General features: G+C 41.6%; 1 protein-coding gene across 1 annotated transcript in view; it reads left to right on the top strand.

Annotated features, from left to right (window-relative positions):
• The window catches only part of LOC146630728 (phospholipid phosphatase-related protein type 5-like), a 63,452-nt gene that overhangs the window by 48,721 nt on the left and 1,085 nt on the right, over nt 1–13,646 (top strand). The window contains exons 4-7 of the mRNA XM_085356062.1: nt 7,685–7,805; nt 9,012–9,262; nt 11,269–11,445; nt 12,533–12,663. Of these exons, the coding sequence (XP_085212188.1) occupies nt 7,685–7,805; nt 9,012–9,262; nt 11,269–11,445; nt 12,533–12,663 (680 nt within the window). The remainder of the gene's footprint in view (nt 1–7,684; nt 7,806–9,011; nt 9,263–11,268; nt 11,446–12,532; nt 12,664–13,646) is intronic.

The raw sequence follows: 13,646 nt of genomic DNA, 5'->3' as shown, positions 1-13,646 counted from the left end.
AAGTCACACAGCACTTTATTCTGCAGACTTTAAGCACTTTATCTATCACGCACACATGCACGAACATCAAACTCATGGATGTATCTGAGGCAGTTTCGTGTGCAGTATCTTGCCTGGGGACTCTACAGAATACATACTGGATGAGCTGGGGATCAAACCACAGATTTACTGATTAGTCAACACCTTGCTGTCTCTCCTGAGCCCATAGCTGCTAACTGTGTGCCTGCTGTTTGTAGCTGAACAGGCTGAATATGGGGAATTTTATTTTGTATCGTTGGAAATGTTGGAAAGCTATGACAATGAGACAAATACAAATTAACTCTGTATCACTGAGGGGAGCCCTCTCAAACTGCAAACAATCCCCATGTCTTTTTATTATAAAGTATTTATAAGTGTAGCTTTGATATATGTGCTGTGATAATAAGGTACTGTATATTACTATGTTTCAAACATACCTTGTTCAACAAAATTAAGTTAATACTTGATCATCACAGTGTTACACAAAACTTCATGGATGTCAGTCTGTTCAGTTAGGAAGCAGAAACCATTGTGAATCCATTTTATTTCCTCCCAGTGCAAATGAAAGTGACTGGACAAGCAACAAGACAACCAAAAAGGAAGTGGTTTAGCAGGAGATGTGCCATTACATGAGTAGAGCTGGGGTGACAGAGTGGTAGTAGGACCAGTTTCTGCTCCTTTGTGCGAGGAAGAAGAGGAGGCACAAAATTGCTTCCAGCAGGTTACTAATGTGCATGTTCCTAATCAGACTCTGAGAAATAGTCTTTATGAGGGTGGCTAACAAGTGCTAACATCCTTAGTGGGTCCTGTGCTCACACTTCGCAGCTCAATCAGCATTCGCCAGAAAATCCCAACACTGGTAAGTCTGCTGTGGTGCTCTGTCCTTGTGTTACAGCATGTGTCCTGATAAAACTGCCACACTCTTGAGACTGTGCTGCAACAGTAGCAAACCTTCTTGCAATGCCACATATTGATGTACAGTCCTGGTGGAGCTGGACTACCTACTGATTACTATGAAGAGACTTCTTTGTTAAAAGCTGGGGAAAACCAAGACTACTTTTTAAAATTTCCGTTCAGAAGTTTCACTGTGATTAAAGTCGGGGTTTTGTGGAGCAGCAGGAAGTTACTTTTAGTGAGGTCGGTGTGGGGGAAAAGGATTGAAACCACATAATTCTGATGACAGCAGGAGACATGTAGGGGATAACAATTCAGTTGGAACCCTTCCTGTGAATGTCAGTGTGAACACAGCTTTGGAGTAGCGGGAAAAAATAATGATAATGGAGTGGATATGGCAACCACTTCCCTAATTGGTGTGCAGTCTTGATTTTCTCACAGTGAGAATTAGGGGGAGGAAAAACATGGCAGAGGAAGGGGTAACAAGCCCATTCAGTTGTTAGCTGTAGCTGCAGCTTTGTATGAAACACCACACTTCCTAAAGCACTGAACATTGCACTGCTATCACATCAGAAATGAATATTTTATTTAAACGTAAACGTTCAAATACATGCTTCAACAAGTGTCCTCCACTCTGTCTTCCCACATGCCCTTCAGCCTAACTGTATTTTATTTTCCTTCAGTTTGATGTTGCCTTCAAGGGATCATCAAGAAACTTGAGTTCAATGCTGTGGAATATAAATAAGATAGCAGACACATAAATTCCTGAATTGTTTTTGTTCCTGTGCAATCTGAAAAGCTATGTAATGTTTTAAAAAAAATATAGAGGTGGGTCTGTAACAAAGATTTTCTGAGGCATATACTGACAAATCAGTATTCATTAAGTAACACTGTTTGTGTAACCTCGGTATGCTGTCTGAGGAAGCTGTGCACGATTAATATTCCCTCAGTAATTACACAAAATGTCATTTGCTGTTAGAAATAAGAAAGAATTAAACCAGGTGGTTGTTTGAGTGGAAATTTGTATAGTCTTAATTAGGATATTTGTTTGTGCATCTTCACTAAGTATTCAGTTGTGAGGTGGATTGTCTTGAACAGATTTAGTTGTCCTCTTACCAGAAATGATGGTTGTGCTAGTTTCTGCAGTTTGTGAGCATTTGTGAAGTTAGAACTGGATTCTTCTGAAATGAAGATGACAATTTAACATTAATGAATAAGAAAAAAAACATGCGTAACATCAGTGGCTAAACAGAAAATGCCAGCTGGAGGCGTGGATGGATATTTATTGTGTTACACTAGATTCCAGCTTGGTGACCTTTAAAGACAACGAAGATGCTATAATTGTGGATGTATTAGTGATTAAGATGATGGTATTCTAATTTATTTAATCCTTTCAGTGACTTGATAGCACCGTGATTTGATTTGATCTTTAATTGTAACTACTTGTCCTTATTTATATATTAAAAAAAAAACATCCATCCCTTAGGTTTACCAGCTTATTACTGAATGTCACAAACACACCTTTTAGAACAGGTTTCTGGAGGTCTGAATGTGCACAACACATGTGATGTTCTGTGAGCCAGCACAACCACCTTCACTGTTGTTTTTTACAGTTAGCTCAGTGTTACATGCTCTTTCCTTTGTATTTGTTTCCTCTATCCACTTTTCCTCTTTTCTGTTCCTCTCCCTTACTTATCTCTTCTTTCTTTCTCATGGCATGATTGATGGCTGGGATGGCGGTCCTGGAAGTCTGTTTTTCTGCAGCTGTACTTGTTAGTTTCGTTTTCTTTCTTCAGGGCAGGAGTTTCTGGGTCCAAGACCCCATTGTTTCTCTGGCCCAAACCCATTTCACCTTGTTTTTTTTTTTCTTTTTTACGCTCTTTCTCTCTCCATTTAAATAAAAGAAGTTTTTTGGTCATGGAGATAAGTTGATGGCCGTAACAGCTGCTGTGTCCTGCTTCTACACGCTGAAAGTTTTTGCAACATTGTCAAGATGGCAACCATTAAAGATTAGAAATGTATACTGCACCACTCCACCATTTGCGTTCTCATAGAGAACTTAATGTAGCCATATAATTGTCAGCGCAAATGCGCGTAGGCACTTAATGGTGTGAGCATAAGTATGGAATTATGAGATTCGAGACACAGTGTGTGTGTAATATGTACAAATAGGGATGCAGCTGTCTTCTGTGGGTTTTGCTGAAGTTTAAAAATAGCCAAATAACGCGCTGCACCCAATTAGCGCATGCTGTTCTTTATAAGGTCTGTGTGACGCTGCTTACACATCCTGCTGCCCTGCAGAGATGTCTTCCTTTTTGTGGTCGTGCTAGTGGCAGCCAGAGCACTCGTAAACCACACACGTGGCATGCTTCCTTGATTTGTTATAAAAACAAAAGCAAACAAAAGAAAATCTTTTTTGCACTCCACACTAGAAAGAAAGCTGCTAAAACTAATTTGAGAATTGTAGATTGAGCCTCTTGATAGTTTTAATTATGTTGTTATAGACCTCTTTAATCTGTAATCTCAGCTTCACAATGATTATTTGCCAGCACCATTTGCAAGTCTCTTTGCCTCCTGCCTTGTTGGCTGCTAGCTACTGTATCTATCATCAGTGGTGCTGTCTCCTCCGGTCTTCTACATATTCTCCCCACACTCACTTCACACAGCCAAGTCACAGGAATACATTAGAAGAGTTTTATCATGATCCTACTGTAGAAACACTACAAAGGTAGTTCCTTGTGATGGCTTAAATCTTTGTATTGCCTTGCAACCTAAATAATTACCTCACTACACATGTTCCTGTCAGACAGATGCTCTCTTTCAGTTTTATAGCAACGCCCAAGTTCAGTTCAGAGAATCAAAGAAAGACTGCTTTCATTTCCTCCTCTCTAAAGCTCTGCCACGGCCTCTGTGGATTCTGACCATATGTTTTAAACCAAATACAAGAAAGCCTTTCCTTTGTAGTGTTGCTTTCTCAGTGAAACTCACTGTGATCCAAGTTTTACGACCACCAACAGAGGCTTGATAGAGCTTTTTAAGTTTGGGCATCAGGCTGAAATTTACATGTAACTGCTTTACCTGTTATATTGTATTTCTTCATGTGGAAAAAAAGAGTTTTATATATCAAGTCAACATCTCTGCCTCAGTAAAATGACAAGAAGCTTGCACTATGAGACAGGTGGGTGTCACCTAAATCTCTGCAGGAGACATCGCAGGATAGGATGAATGAGTACAAGTCTCTGCCTGAAAGCAACACAACAGGGTGAAATCTGCCATGTGCACGCATACATGTCAAGTCAGTGCACAAGAGCAGCTAGAGAAAATCCGGACCCAAAGAATGACCGTAACACACTTACATACATAACAAAACTTTATAAATAAATAAATACTGAATAAATGTGTCATACAGCCATCACGTCCACAGAAATGATGTGCACATAAGGTCAGTAACTGACAGCAGCTCCATTCTGACACATAGCTCTACCTACCCACACCTGTCACTCACTCTAGCATCAGTACCAGTACTCAGTTCTGAAAAATCAAAACTTTATCGTCCATCCTGAGACAGATTTATCTTACGATACTTGTTTTAAAAGATTTTTTTAATTCCTTATCTATTATTCATCTATTATTCAGTCACACGCCAGCTCTTCTGATGTAGATCCAGGATCACTTGCACTTAGCACTATACAATATACTATCATTAAATGGATTTCCTCGATAGCTCAGAGGGACGGGATGGCAAACATTAGGACTGCTTTGAAAGGGAAAAATTTCCACTAAGAAGAAAAATTCCTGGGACTAGAACTCTCTTCAGGCAAAATGAATTTACACTTTTTGCTGAATTAATCTCGATAAATAGTTAGAACTCTGTAGTAGATCGTCTTCATTTTCATGCTAAACTTTGAAGGTGATCGCAGGGATGCAGGAGCAACACTCTCAACCTGCACACCCCTGCTGCATAGCTTTGCGGCACTCAGGTGACATTATGCTGCAAACAGATAATTTATGGTGGCACACACGCTACTACATGTCACACCGAGTCCTCTATTGGTAATTCTTACTCCGTAACACAAACCCCAGCCTTCATCTGCCACACTAAGGGCAATGAGCTTTAGTGCATTAGCATCGTCCCACGCTTTTAGAATAGAATAGAATAGAATTCAACTTTATTGTCATTGCACATGCACAGGTACAGGGCAACGAAATGCAGTTTGCATCCATCCAGAAGTGCTTTAGTGATATAGATATATTACAATATATATTAGCAATAATATAGATATGTGAGTATATTACAGAAATGGGTCTATTATGGTATGTTATAATGTACACGGTATGAAGTATGTTGTGAATATTCTATAACTATAAGTATGTACAGGCTGTAGTGAGTACAAGCTATGTACAGGATATGAACAGGATATAAATATGAAAAACTATACAGAATATGAAATAAATAACTTTACAGAATCTGGGATATACAGCTATACAGAAATGTGAACTATGCAAGTTGTAAACAGTTGTAGGATTAAAGATTATCGAATGTACAGAATGATTATTTACACAGAGCTATACAGTAGTGCAGTTAAGATAAGTGAGATATAATTCCTACAGAGGCTATATAAAGTGCTAGTGGTTGTGAGTGGTGGTTCAGTCCATGTTATTATTGTGTTTGAGGGTACAGTTGTCCATTGTGGGTGTGTGTATGTTCAGTCCATGAGTTTAACGTGGGTCAGATGTCAGGAGGCAGAGTTCAGGAGTCTGACAGCTGTGGGGAAGAAGCTGTTCCGGTACCTGGTGGTCTTAGTCCGGAGGCTCCTGTGGCGCCTCCCAGAGGGCAGGAGGGTGAAGAGTCCATGTGATGGGTGACTGGGGTCTTTGATGATTTTCCCAGCCCTTTTCAGACACCGCTTCCTGTAGATGTCTTTTATGGCAGGAAGTGGTGCTCCGGCGATGCGCTGGGCAGTTTTCACGACCCTCTGCAACGCCTTCCGGTCCGAGGCAGAGCAGTTCCCGTACCAGACTGTTATACAGTTGGTCAGGATGCTCTCGATGGTGCAGTGATAGAAGTTCACCAGGATGTCTGAGGACAGGTGGTTCTTCCTCAGAGTCCTCAAGAAGAAGAGGCGCTGGTGAGCCTTCTTGACCAGCTTGGAGCAGTTGGTCGTCCAGGTGAGATCCTCGGAGATGTGGACTCCCAGGAACTTGAAGCTGCTCACACGCTCCACAGCCGTCCCCTTAATGTGGATGGGTGGATGTGGGTCAGCATTCCTCCTGTAGTCCACGATGAGCTCCTTGGTCTTCTCGGTGTTAAGCAGCAGGTTGTTTCTGTCGCACCACTCAGCCAGACGATCCACCTCCTCCCTGTAGGCGGCCTCATCGTTGTCACTGATGAGGCCAATCACCGTGGTGTCATCTGCAAACTTAATGATGGTGTTGGAACCATCAGCAGGTCTGCAGTCGTGGGTGAAGAGGGAGTAGAGGAAAGGGCTCATCACACAGCCTTGTGGTACACCGGTGTTCATTGTGATGGTAGATGAGCAGCGGTTATCCAGCCGGACATGTTGGGGGCGGTTGGTCAGGAAGTCCAGTAACCATTTGCAGATGAGGGAACTGATACCCAGGTCTGTCAGTTTCCTGATGAGTTGTGAGGGGTGGATTGTATTGAATGCTGAACTGAAGTCTATAAACAGCATTCTGGCGTAGGTGTTGTTGTTGTTGTCCAGGTGTGAGAGGACAGAGTGCAGTGCGATGGAGACTGCATCCTCTGTGCTCCTGTTCCGGCGGTATGCGATTTGGTGGGGGTCCAGGGTGGGGGGGAGACAGGATTTGAAGTGTGCTAGGACCAGTCGCTCTAAGCACTTAGTGATGATGGGGGTGAGTGCTACTGGGCGGTAATCATTGAGGCAAGATGGGTTGGAGTTTTTGGGTATCGGGACGATGGAGGTGGATTTGAAGCAGGCCGGTACCACAGCGTGGGCCAAGGACAGATTGAATATGTCTGTGAGCACTCCTGCAAGCTCCCCAGAACACGCTCTGAGAACACGCCCGGGGATGCCATTTTGGCCCTGGGCCACGCATATTGTATGAGCAGGCAACCTACATATACCCATGCTTCTGTCAGCGGAGGTCCCCTGATAAGACAGGTTCAGTGTGCAGAGTTTAATGGTGTCCTGGAGTGTGTATTATAGTGTTTAGTCAATTTATTCTCCTGTCAAAAGAGATCAAGGTCCTGCTGCTTTGACTTAAAAGTGCTTTTCAAACAGCTGCCAGATGCTCTGGGTGTGCGCTCTTCAAATGAGTTTTGGAATGTAAAAATACTGATATATACAGTGATGGGTGATAGGGTGCGATCAGTGTGAGCTAAAGCGTTTGCTCATAGATTTTAAGCATTTCAAGAAAGTCATATAAAATGGGTTTGATTGATCTTATCTTTCAGACCGAGCTTGTTAACTTGTGTGACATAACCAGTCCATCCATGATTTTATGGAGTTGCAGTAAAATCTGAGCGGAAAAACCGGATAGACGCTGGCAAACAAACTTTCGCTGATGACAAGGAATGGGAGGTGTTGGTGTCGGGATTTACTAGCAGCATAAAATCAGCCAAATGATGAGGGGAAATTTTAATCAAGGCTGTGGGAGAAACAGTCATGAATAATTTTGGCTTTGCACCATGAAAATGTTTGTGGTCTCTCTCTCTTGGTGTGTGTGTGTGTGTGTGTGTGTGTGTGTGTGTGTGTGTGTGTGTGTGTGTGTGTGTGTGTGTGTGTCCCAGATTCTTATCGGGGAGGTGACCAGTTTTTTTGTGAAGACAGAAGGCGCTCAGGAGAAGACCATAGTGACGGCTGACTGCTGTTACTTCAACCCTCTCCTCCGTAGGATCGTACGTTTTCTGGGTCAGTCACAGTCTTAAAGATCAGAGCTTCTTCTGCTTTAACTAATAAATCCTCTCTTCTCTGGGGTGCAGCCTCATTAAGGCTCACACCACTACATCTCTATCTTACAGTATGTAGACTAAACACAAAAAGCCCTTGTCCTTAACATGAGTCTCCTGTGGACGCATTTTCGTTAGCCTTATTTTTATGTCCCATTCTGTTGATGCTCTGTGATCTTTTTCACCACATCTGTATGACAGACTGAGGTTCTGAAGCATAAAAGCAAAGACTGCTTCTGTCTAGTCATTTGTTGCACACTTGAATTAAAATGAATTGAAACCAGTGTGGCTTTGTGAGTTCGCCTTTACTGCATCTGCAAATATATACATGGACATAGCACAGCGTTCCACACTTTTGCAGTCTCACATAACGCTTATAGGCGCACTGCCTTATGGGTAGTGTTTAAACTCAAACCACTAATATTTCTTACAGTGGAACAATGAAATAAACATAAACAAAAGATAGTGTGATCCACCAGTCTATATCTGCTGTGATTACAGCCCGGTACAGGTATAAATCCACAAAAGTGCCACGAGGTTTCCGCACAAACTAATGAATTAGATCTAGCTGCTAATCGTTAGCATCACGGCTAATTCACATCGCTACCAATAACTTATATACTAATGACACATAGTGGGGATTAACGGCCAACTTTCCCACATTCTCTGCAACCCCGTGGACTCATCTGTAGATACATTTTAAGTTATTTACCATCTTGTATCTGCTTACCTGCAAATATATACATGGACATAGCACAGCGTTCCACACTTTTGCAGTCTCACATAACGCTTATAGGCGCACTGCCTTATGGGTAGTGGCTGGCTTCTTTACTCCCGCTAGAGCTGCTCATTTTAGGGGATACTCCCTCTTGTGGTGTAACGGAGGAATAACTACGCTTCCTGCACTATGTCATTTTTGGAGACTGGGGCACACATTATTTTACCACAATCAAAGAAAATACAGATTTGAACAATCAGACCATTTAACTAACTACAATATTGTCACTAAAGATTATGGGGGGTGTCTTGTTTTGTCCACAATGTCTTTCTTGTCCTTACACATTTGGTGCGAAACACATAAAATCAACAATAACAGCTGAAATCCCAGGAGAGTGCTTGTTTTCTTGTACACACTCCCTCACTTTCACTCTGTCTGTCTTTCGCTCAGGTGTGTACTCTTTCGGCCTCTTTACCACCACCATCTTTGCCAATGCCGGTCAGGTGGTGACAGGAAACCAGACGCCTCATTTCCTATCTGCCTGTAAGCCAAACTACACAGCTCTGGGCTGCCAGTCTCCACTGCAGTACATCGCAGAGCACCGAGCCTGCACAGGAAACCCGTATCTGGTGGTGTCCGCCCGCAAATCCTTCCCCTCCAAAGATGCAGCGCTCAGCTTCTACTCAGCCATCTACACGGTGGTAGGAGACTTTCTTTTTTGAGTCTGGGTGAAGGGAGATGCACCGGATGAGATGACTGATGATCTGGTTTTACTTTATGAAGAGTCTTTAGAAGAGCTGTAACACACAACAAAGCACCAGAAAAGTTTCTGATAAGTGGCTTAAAGTAGACTAATATTGTTTATATTGTTTAACATTTTTACTATTATTCAAGTCTAGCTAATGCTGAGAGCTGAGTTATCAGCTGCTGAGCTTGGCAAGCAAGGTGCATCCACAGACTGTACAGGTGAATTGCACAGACACATACACCTCCCAATTTGTGCCAGAAGAAATATAAATGAAATACTATAATTTTACTCATCAAATTTGGAGTATAGGTTACTTGGACTGGCTGTGCAATTAATCATACATATCTGTCAAATAATTACAGTAAAAATGCTTCAAAAGGAAGTGAAATGAAAACATGGCTGGTTTCAGATAGCTGACGTAAACACTAGCACGCAGCTGGAGCCCTCAGCCACCTGTAATTCAACAGTCTGTAATTTAAAAAACTAATAATAGAATAGACTACCCCCATATATTTGTATATGTATAGATGTCCAAACAGGTTTTTGTACCAGGTTGAAAACATGGTTATTTTTTCCACTGTTAAGTATTTTTCAGCTGCTTGGATCTGACACACACTAAATCCTGGCAGCACATCAACCCTACTCTCCGCCTACACTGGCTCCCAATAGAGTGCACTGATATAAATATGAGATCTTCTACAAGTCCCTCCACAGTCTTGGCCCTATGTACCTCTATGAACTGATCTTCATCCCGTGACAACCACCTCCACCCTTCCTTCCTTTCAACCTGTTTGTGTGGCTGGTCTTAACCACAGGCACTGGAGGGCTGGTGTGGCTTGTTTCCCATCAGTGACACTGAAAAGAATGAAAGGTTCACATGCTGCAGAACTCCAGTTTTCTGATTTATTGCATCTAGAAGTGATGTTTTGAGCACACCAGCGTTCTATGAAATGCCTCTGAGCTCAGTTGCTGGGTGGCTCTGTGGTTTGGATTTTTACACTAAACAACACTGCATGAACCATTTCTTTACCCATGCTCTAACTTACACCGCTGATTGTACTGACTACATCCATTATAGTTAGTTAAAGTTCTTTTCTTCTTTAAAATAAACTGTATTTAAATTGGCATTTGTGTGCATCTTCCTTTTCGTCATGGCCATGTGGCTCTATACACCATCCCAGAGTCACTTGCTCCTCAAACACGAGGCAGCCGTCCATTTCCATCTCCACGTTGGAGATCCTGGGGTACAGAATCATATGTGTCGGGATTCAAACACTAGCCAATGCTACCACTTTACATCAGTTATGACAAATATAAGGTTAAGCCTGGTAGTTCTTTCAACCACATTTTAAGGTATGTGCACAAATAAAAAACAGAAGTAAAATTCCCGATTATCCCTAGAGAAATCTACATTTTATGAACATACTGAAATAAACAGCTTGAACACAGTCTTTATATTAATATTATATATTTTATAGAGCATAGCAAACCGAAAATCATCTTTTCTTAAAACAATCCCTCTGCAAACTGGCAAGTTTTATACCTGACTTTCAAAGTTTTGAATATTCAGAATTAAAATATGTTCATGTAAGAGATTATAAAGTAAAAAACGTTCACTTAACTAAGTTGGACAAAAAGAACGCACACCCTTCTGCCTCTTTTCTCTGGAATTACATTAACTTGCTCCTGTCATTTTAGAACCTTTAAACCAGCTGCGGTGGTTTTATTATGCTGCTTTCCCTGCGGATAAACCACTCAGCTGTTCAAAAATCCCTGCAGAGTGCGGCCTCTTGTGGTTTACTCAAGCTGTTTGAACTATTAAGCTAGTCAGTGTCTAGAATATTTTGCATTATCTCAGCTTGCTGCTTGAGCTTTCAACACATTGTTCAACTCTTTGCTTTGTTAAGATAACATAGCATTTTAAAAATGTACCTAATTCAGTATATTACTGCTTTCCAGATGTATGTGACTCTGGTGTTCAGGACAAAAGGGACCCGCCTGATGAAGCCCACATTATGCTTGGTGCTGCTGTCTCTGGCTGTGCTGGTTGGGGTGGTGAGGGTGACTGAACACAGGAACCACTGGAACGATGTTCTGGCTGGATTCGTAACGGGTGGTGCCATTGCTGCCTTTCTGGTAAGAAGGAGAAAGGGAGGGAGGAAACACTGAGAGGGGTAGTAAAAGAAAGTAGGGTGAAAGAGGCGATAGATCATAGCCTATTTATACACCTCCAGATAGGAACACAGTCACCTTATATGCTGTCAGTTGCTATAAGCTGCCTACAGCTGCTTCTATCTCTGCAAGCTGCTCAGCAACCCGCCTACATCCTCCACCCTCCTTATTTTCATTCTGTGCCTGACTTAATCAATGCCACGTCTGCTGCCATCGTGCCTGCTCTGTTCTGTAGCCATCAGGCCTTGCTGTCAAATATAAATTACTGTCAATGGACATCACAATCTTCTCTGACTAAACTGACTGAATGTTCTGTTAATATTTGTATTCTTGTATTTAAATGTGTGATTTAAAGGTAGAATTTTAATTCACATTTATTGTATTTCCATTTTACAGTTACAGAGAACAACCGTTGCAAAAATAAATGAATAACATAACCAGCGTGCTTTTCGTATGTCACTGTCCTTTGTCTGTTTGCATTTTAGTTTCATTTTCTTGTCATTCTCGAGTTTACATGCTGTTTTTGTGGATGTCGTACTTTCTGAGCCTTCACCATCATAAAAACTCAAACTGTGATCTGTTCCACTCCATTTTCTGTGTGTGGGACATGTTGAAGGGAGAAATGTGGTAAAATACGGTTACAGGAATGATGGTGGGAGGATTTACTGATGATTAAGGCTACAAAAAGGATGCACTTCCATACATGACTGTAAAAGAAAAAAAAGCGTGGACTAAACAGAGTCTTTTATATTGATAATTCAAATAATGTCATTTAGTGTTGGACCTCTTGACCCAAAGTATCAGTATTAACTTCAAAGATCAAAGTCATTTCTGGTGTGTGTCCCTAAGAATATAAATTTCTTTCCATGCCTCCCCGCAAAATTCATTGCCTATCCCTCTTTCTTTTATCTCAGTCTCTCCCACTTCACTATCTGTTTCCATGCACACTTCAGCATTTCATGCAGCAGAAAATCATCCATCTCTATAGTGGAGTAGAGAGAATTTCTCCCTTCCTTTTCCCTTTACACCTTTTTTGTCTGCTCTCTACCAGGTGTCATGTGTGATCAACAATTTCAGGCCAACCCAGATAGCAGCGTCGACTCCTCCACCTCCTCAGCGCTCAGAGCCCCCCGTTGGGCTGCCTCTTCTCAGCCTGCCCCGCGTGGAGAGTCCACTTGAAAAGTTAAGTGGCCTCCAGGTAAGGGGTGGGGGAAACGAAATGTACCAAAGCAATCAAAACAATGTTTTAAATGTGCATGTACTTGTTTTTTTATCGAAATGTTTGGGCATTTTCATTCCATGACAAATCAGTGAGTACATCCAACCTGACCTCCTCAGAATCAGCTGTAGTGTCTTTAGAAAAACTATATAAATTTTTAACATTATAGAAAAAAAAACTTGACATATTACAGGCCATCATATTACATATTTTCCAGTGTTTGTGATCTTTTTTTGAGCTTCAGATCAATTTTACACCCACTTTGAGTGCTACAGTCTAAACCCAGATCTTATCTATTGCTATGCATGTTTTCTCTTATTTCTATAACCAGCTTTGAGCGTCAATATCATGGGATGTAGTCTGTAATGTAGAAGAACAGAAAAAAAAGCATTTACTTTTAAGGGTCATATCCACAAGTGATCGAGGTGGCTGGTCACAACAAGTAGAATATAAAAGGTCTTTTGTTTTGATGCCAGGTTCATTTTCCAGCTCTGATTCCTTTGTGTTGAAATCCTTTACTAATCATTACTAACAACTAACCATTTTTTTTAAATTGAACATCCATTTCCTTCAGAATAGCCTTAATGCTTCATCGCATAGATTCAACAAAGTGCTGGAAACACAGTTGCTGCAGATTTTTACTTGGCTGCACATCCACATCCTGAATCTCCCATTCCCCACATCCCTAAGGTGCTTTATTGGATTGAGATCTGGTAACTATGGAGACCATTGGAGTACGGTGATGTCATTGTCATGTTCAACCCATCAGAACATAGCTGCTCGGCTCACAAAGGAATAGACGTGGTCAGCAACAATACTCAGGCAGGCTGTGGTAGTGAAACAATGCTCAATTGGTTCTAAGGGAGCCAAAGACTGCCAAGAAAATACTCCCCAAACCATTACACCAGCAGTCTGAACTGTTGATCAAAGGCAGGATGGATCAGTG

The sequence above is a fragment of the Diplotaxodon limnothrissa genome, linkage group LG6, assembly GCF_057381915.1.
Source record: "Diplotaxodon limnothrissa isolate DT_005_m linkage group LG6, D_limnothrissa_male_GT1.1, whole genome shotgun sequence".
Taxonomy (NCBI): Eukaryota; Metazoa; Chordata; class Actinopteri; order Cichliformes; family Cichlidae; genus Diplotaxodon; species Diplotaxodon limnothrissa.
Note: the sequence above shows the minus strand (reverse complement) of the source record. Positions and strands in the feature narration are given on the sequence as shown.